Source organism: Centruroides sculpturatus, unplaced genomic scaffold (assembly GCF_000671375.1).
Source record: "Centruroides sculpturatus isolate CEXI.00-Female unplaced genomic scaffold, Cexi_2.0 scaffold2715, whole genome shotgun sequence".
In the NCBI taxonomy this organism is placed as follows: domain Eukaryota; kingdom Metazoa; phylum Arthropoda; class Arachnida; order Scorpiones; family Buthidae; genus Centruroides; species Centruroides sculpturatus.
Window position 1 is genome coordinate 12,774 of NW_019386835.1, and position 7,311 is coordinate 20,084.

The 7,311-nt window shown below is 25.8% G+C and overlaps 1 protein-coding gene across 1 annotated transcript in view; it reads right to left on the reverse strand.

The window, feature by feature from the left end:
* LOC111615832 (intracellular protein transport protein uso1-like) overlaps positions 1–6,500 on the reverse strand; it is a gene marked incomplete at its 5' end in the record, with an annotated part of 17,497 nt that extends 10,997 nt beyond the window's left edge. Inside the window, 2 exons of the mRNA XM_023357265.1 lie at positions 4,888–5,026; positions 6,314–6,500. Coding sequence (XP_023213033.1) covers positions 4,888–5,026; positions 6,314–6,500 — 326 coding nt within the window. The remainder of the gene's footprint in view (positions 1–4,887; positions 5,027–6,313) is intronic.
* Positions 6,501–7,311: the final 811 nt, after the last annotated feature.

A 7,311-nucleotide genomic window follows, 5' to 3' on the forward strand; every position in this document is an offset into this window, starting at 1 on the left:
TGTTATGTAAGTTAAGTTTTAGTATGATTTTCCTTCTCCCACCACCAGTTTACATCTCAACCATTGTCTATCCTCAAAGGTAAAGTGCATAAAACTACATTTCTTTTTTATCAATTATTATTCTATTATGGTTATTTATACATTTACAACTATAAAATGCATTTTTCAGTGTTTTCCTTACTATATTTATTATTATTTTTTAATGTACTACTTAGCTTTAATTTGAGTGTGTTTTTCCTGTTGGAACGAATTATTTGGTTTTACATGTAATCGTATGGGGAAAAATGATTCACCTTACGACATTTTCATGATACGATCTCAGTTTCGGAACGGATTAATTTCCATTCCGAAACTGAGGTACCACTGTATATATATAACTATATGTTGAACCTGAAAATGATCTTTCAAAAGGATTGAAGGTACAAGTTCACAATAAGAATAAATGCTAGAAAATTAAATGTATTTATTATTTAGTATAAATATTTCAGTTATACTAAATTACTTATTATTTTAATAGTATTGATATTTCCATTTTTTTACAACTATTATTTTACATATAATTTTTGTCTGATTTTGTCAAAAATAATCTTTAATTTTCTGTTACAGAAATTCAGTATGCTTGCACTGTACATTATCAATATTTAATAGAAATGTCATATTAAAAAAAGAAGCTACTAAAATAAAATATTAAATACGACAGTATCTAATAAATAAAATGTAAAAATTAAAGCTTAATTTTTAAATATTACATTTTTTACAACTTTAATATTTTTAAATTATTAAAAAAGATATTCTTTATAGTGCACATGTACTGTATAATAAATTATATTAGTAAATTTATATATTATAAATTTTAAAAGATTAAAGACTATCAATGTACAGAAATACATAATTTAAAACTATTGATTTTTTTTATCTATCAGTATAATTATTAACAGGTAAAACATAATTTAAAGAAATAAAATTCATGAATTGTATTATTCATGAATTTTATTTCATTGAATATGTAATTAGAAACAAGTAGATAAATTTCTACTTGTTTCTAATTAATCTATTACATATATAATTATCATTAGTTACCATTATAATCAATTAAAACTCCTTATCTCTTATTAATATTAATAAACAGAGAAATATTTAAAATAAAATAATGCATTTAGCATATAAATTTTAAAAATCATATACCGAATTACTTACTCTGATGAAAGTTCTTCAATCTTTGCTTTTGCTTTGTCAAACATAATTTCCAATTCTTTTCTTTGATTAATGACTGTACTTCTGGATTCTTGTAATGATCTAAATTTACAAAAAATGAAATAATAGTTTTACCACAGATTATTTGAATCTTTACTGAATCTTTAATAAATAAATGAAATTATCAGAAATAATTTCTTTAACACCTCTATTCTTATTTGTTATTACGTATTCAAAAAGTTTAAGTAATCTATACTAGCTACTTGTATCCATAGTCTTTTATGATTTTACCATTTTAATTATTAATTATTATACTTAACCAAGTTAGGAGAGAGTGTACAAAAAAATGACAAAATTACCTTCAAAGGTCATGGTAAATGGTTGTGATATTTGTTGTAAATGTCTTTGAACTACAGTATTTATGTCTATATCTGACTTATGAATTATATATGTCTTTACTCTTATTCTTTGTAACATTTTGGAGGAAATAGTACTCTCTCAAGAAATGGAGTAAAAGTTATATTTACTATCAGAAAAAGACAAATGGAAGATGTCTTCTAGAATAATATCAACATTCTGTAGACCTGTAAATATTATCATTCTTTTTGAGTCATTGGCCATAAAATCTTATTAAAACATCATACCAATAATTGTATCAAAGGACTGTATTTGTTTTTTCGAATTTTGATAGATTATCTTTATTATATTTTGCAAGATTTTTCTCAAATGTTATTCCTTAATTGTACATATTCAGGCTTTTACAAATAAATAGCTTTTTTGCATTATGTATAGTAATTATTTCAGGTTTTTCACATTAATAATGATTTTTATTTATATTTATTACCCATGCAAAGTCCAGGCCTGGCACTTTCAAACCCTCGTTTATGTAATGCACTGTTGGATATTATCCAGACTCTTGATTCAATAGATAAGACATTACAACATTTTTTTTATCCTTTTCTAAAACTTTTTGAACACATCTTGTATTTTTGGTTCACTATTATGTATGATATAAAAATCACTTATATGTGTAACAAAAGGCTTTATTATACACATTATTAATTTATTATTAATTAGAAAAGAAAAACTCCTGAGTAGGAACTAAACTAGTCCACAAAAATACATTATAACCTATTTTTTATATAATTTATTAAATTTTTCAACAATCAAAAATGTGTGATAGCCAGATGTAGCAGGCTGGTTGTACTTTTATGATGCAAACTCAAAGTTGCATCAGAGTTGACTCAAATTTTAATGAGTTCAGACTCAATTCTTCAATAACCTGGCCACTCTCATTGTGGATCTGGTCAAATTGGCCTGTAAAGTTAAAAAAGTGTAAACTTAATCTTAGAACATTCCTCAAGTGAGCAATAAAATTTTAATGCAAAGGCCAGCATTTATATGTTGTTTTTTTTTCTTAAATAATTTTTTCTAAGTTATGTCTTTTGTTCCAGTGCATTTTATATAGGAAAAAAACAGTAATATATTCAATATTAAACAATTTAAAGTAATAATTTTAATTTTGTTATTATTTTAAAAATTTCAAAAAAACATTACCTAATTTCTCTTTCATAAAACGAATTCATATGATTTTTTAATTTTTGAACTTCTTGATAAGTATTACTTCGAATTTGATCCATCTCATGCTTTAATTTATCATCATATTCAGCTCTAAATTTATCTCTGTTAATACAAAAATGATCTTAGGGAAATCCTTAAATAACAATAAACAAATATNTATAATAAGTCCTGTTAATAAAATAAGTCAGAGTAGACAACTTAAATAATAATCCAGTAATAACAATTGAAAGATTTCTATCACAGATTTCTTAAGTTTGATAAAAAAACTTGATTTTTTGTTTATTTTTGAACCAGACATTCTCCAATCAAGTGCAAAAACATATTTGTACTAAAATACTTGTCCACTGCTGCTAAGTTAAGCAAACAAGATGAAACTTTTCTCATTGAAAGAGTAAGGTTCAAGTTCAAACAGTCTTTATATTTTTTCCTTTTCACTGTTAGTTTTAAAGTTAGAGTTAGTCTTGTTACTTTTGTGTCAGACCTCTTATGTTCATTTTGGATCATTTTATTTATTATGATTATATATGCTTAATCTCTATACATTTTAATTTTGAGAAATATTGAAAAATGGGAGACAATCTGATTTGTGAATATGAGACTAAATTGATTATTTTTCATTTTCTAGGTAAGATATAGCCTAGTTTTCTGGTAATTACAGTAGACCCCCTATAATGCTTAGATACATTCCACTTTATAAGAATTTACGTTGTAGGAATCCTTAAATACATGAGCCAATCACAGCCTGACACGTGTGAAGTTTACGGACTAAGGCTGTTTGAAAGGTTTTCTTCTATAAAATTAACCAATTCTAAACTAATTCAACTCAACATTTCCAAAACACGCATAATTTTTTGGGAATAATCCGTATAAACTATGCTATAAACAAAAAATTGTAGGATTACTTACCGAGTGTGCACCGTTCGACTATGCGGTTGCTTACGCTTGTTTTCGTCGCGAAGCAGCCCACCAAATGGTGGCCGCATTTTCTGATAAATTATTTTTCTGCGAAAAATTCATTGACCTTTGGAGACATCATTAATAGAAATAATTTTTATGGCTGTTGAATAAGAAACGTTTCTTTCACAAGAAATGTATAAAATTAGTGCTGTATTAGACTTACGGTACGTAATTTACATACTGTACAGACGATAGTAAACTCAACTTACTCGCCTAAACTCTCCGTAGCGTGGCGCTGGATGGCAGAAAGTAGTTCGGCTGCTCATCCATTATTGGTCCAGGTTTGACCAATCTTGTCCCGACACGAATCGGCGGCGACGTTTTACGAGTCCCTTTATATGAATACTGCCGCAATTTTTTCACTACGTTATAGGAATTTCCATTATAGGAACCCACGTTAGAGGGGGTTGACTGTATTTATATATTTTATTTTTTTGGATAGTTCTCAGCATTTTTAGGTTTAGAATGAATTTAATTTTTGATTTACTATTGTGTTTTAGTTATAAGCTGTATATATTTGTTTTATATTAATGAATATGTTATATGATCTTGTACGATTTTCTGTCTGTTTTGTCCCTGCATCATGGTTGCACCAGTATGCTTGAATAAATAAATATTAAAAAATGAACATGAAAGACTTAATTTGAAATATTAAAATTTAAAAAGTACAACTATAACAGTATCATGGGCGTAGCCAGAGTTTTGTTATGGGGGGCCTAGTGGAGGCCAACCTGACACAAAATTGAATTATTTCAAATTATTTGTTCATTATAGGGCACCGAGCAAGCCGTTCACCTTTTTTTAGTATTCAAAACTTTTATTTTAGCTTTAAGTTTTTACAAATCGACTCAACACTTTTTCGGCTGTGATTTCCTGGGGAGGGCACCAGGTTCCCTGGGAGGGGCTGTGCCCACCTAGGCCCCCCTCGCTACACCCATGAACAGTATGATATTTAAAATGTCAAAAATATTAATGATCATATTTTCTTTTAAAACTTTTCTATAAATAAAACAATCAATAATACAAATGTCACATTTATACTCTAAATGATTTAAATCATTAAAAAACATAAATTTCTAAATAATGTTTAACTAAAGATAAATAATTTATTGACTACCATCATTTCTAAATTATCTGTCACAAACTGGTTCTTACCTTTATTAATTTTTTCTGAAATTTCATCTAAGTCTTTTTCTAATTTTTTATATTGTTCTAACTGTATCATTTTATTTTCAAGTACTTGTTCAGATAAAGTTTGTTTTTGCTGTATTAATTGAAGCTCTAAATTAATAGCCTATAATTAAAAAATATGTATATTACTTAAAAATACAATTTTAATATCATAATAAATCAAAAAGATAATGATAATAATTATAATGCATTTTGCTGAATTTTAAATTATCATAACCACAAAAGCTTTCAGACATAACCAATCAATATATAACTAGATTAAATTTCAATAAAACCTTTAAATTTTCTAAAATACAAAATATATATAAATTTGAACTATCCATCACAAAAGAGTAAAAAGCAATAATGCCAAATACTTTTAGGAATATTTTTGTCTTAGTATATGTCAATCTGATGAACAAATATGTAAGACATTGTTTCTAATTTTCCAGATCACAGGCTCAAATCCTACTTGGCCAAGGATATTTGTATTTGTTAAATTTTAATGGGAATTGTTGTTTGGGATGCTTTGAAGCCACTAAAAAGTGGCATTCAAAATTAATGAAATAAACTAAATTAAAAGGAATTGTAAGAAATCAAATTATTAGAAATTATGCTATTTTCAATAAACAAAAGTCATTAACACAATGTTATATATTATTTTTACATTTAAAAAAAAATTGTTTTCTTGACTAATTAAAATTTAAATAAATATAATATTTTACATATTAATTTTTTCAAACAGCATAACTAATAAAGTATAGGAACTTCAATTTAAAATTCAAATATGTAATTGCACAAATTACAACAAATAATGTGTATATAAATATGAAATATAAAGATACTGCATTTCATATTTTAATACAATAAATATAATAATTATAAAGCAAAATTATGGAGCAGAGCATAAAAGAAATTGTGTACAGTCATCTATAGCTGATTCTATTAACAACAGTGCATTTTAATGACCACTTTCATAAATATGTATTCATTAAAACTTAGATAGGATTGAGTGATAAATGTGATTACTATGCCAATAGTAATGCCTATGCAGCTAACAGGTAATGATTATCTGAAGCATCTTTTCAGATTTACCAATTTGGTTACTTTACAGCTTTGATGCTTATTTTTGATATGTAATGTGCTATAGTTATTATTATAATATACATCTGTTAAAATATATTAAAATATTCAATAGTTTACTAAAGTATAATCAATCATATAGCCTCATAGGATAGGGTGTTCCCAACTGCATTTTATTATAAATGTAATGTAATGAATTATTGCTTAATATTAGCATTCAATAGTTTGATGATAAATCATATTCATCATTCTATTTTATCTTCATAAAATCATATGTTAATTATAATTGTATATATTTTATTTTATAAAAATTTAATTCAAATTTTACCTCTAATTTTGCAGTTAGTTTTTCATTTTCAAGTTGTTGGTCTTGTAATTTAAGAGATGTTTCTTTATGTATTTCCAATAATTTATCTAGTTCATAATTTTTTTGCTTTATTTCACTTTGAAGCTCTAAAATAGTTGTTTTTGCTTCAAGCCTAGATTTCTGAAGTCTGAAACACAAAGTTTCTTTTCTTTTATATTTTATAATAATAATATAGATTATAAAATATTACATATATATATATATACAGTAAACTCCCAATTATACATGCGCAGATTATCCGTGCATGAATTTGATTCTTAAAAAATAATTATATGTGAATGTATTTTTTAAATAGTTGCTCGCTTTCATGTTTACACATCCTATAAGTGTATACGTGTTCATATTTAGATGTTTGAAGCAGGTGGTGGGAGTATCTGAAGTCAGCTGGACTGGTTTTAGTTAGGCCACTTCTTTCGTGCCAAACATTTCTTTTCGGAGGAGAAAATAATAGTGAGTACATTTATACAAAGTTTCGTTTAGTTGCATGTTATAATATGCATTACAATTTAAGATTTGATTATATGTATAATATTATGTATAATACATATTATACATAATATTTTTTTCAAATAACTCTCTGACAAATACTTTTAGTGTAAAATTACATGAAATATTATTTTTTTAATTTTCAGATAAGTACCCTTAAAATGCCTAATAATTGAAAGAAAGTTGTACTTACTATAAAACAAAAACTAACATTAATTGAAAAATTGAAAAAGGTGAATCTACATCTTGTATTTTAGAAATAAATAATTATAGTTCGGATTACCCGTGTTCCTGGATTATCTGTGCCACCTCTCCCCACCATTAGCACAGATAATCGGGAGTTTACTGTATTAATTTAAATAACTTATTACCCAATCATTCTAATTTGAGACAAATTAAATCTCATAAATTACAGTTTGACATTTTGTGTGTCCCAGACCAAAAATACCATTAAATAAATACTTTTAATTTTC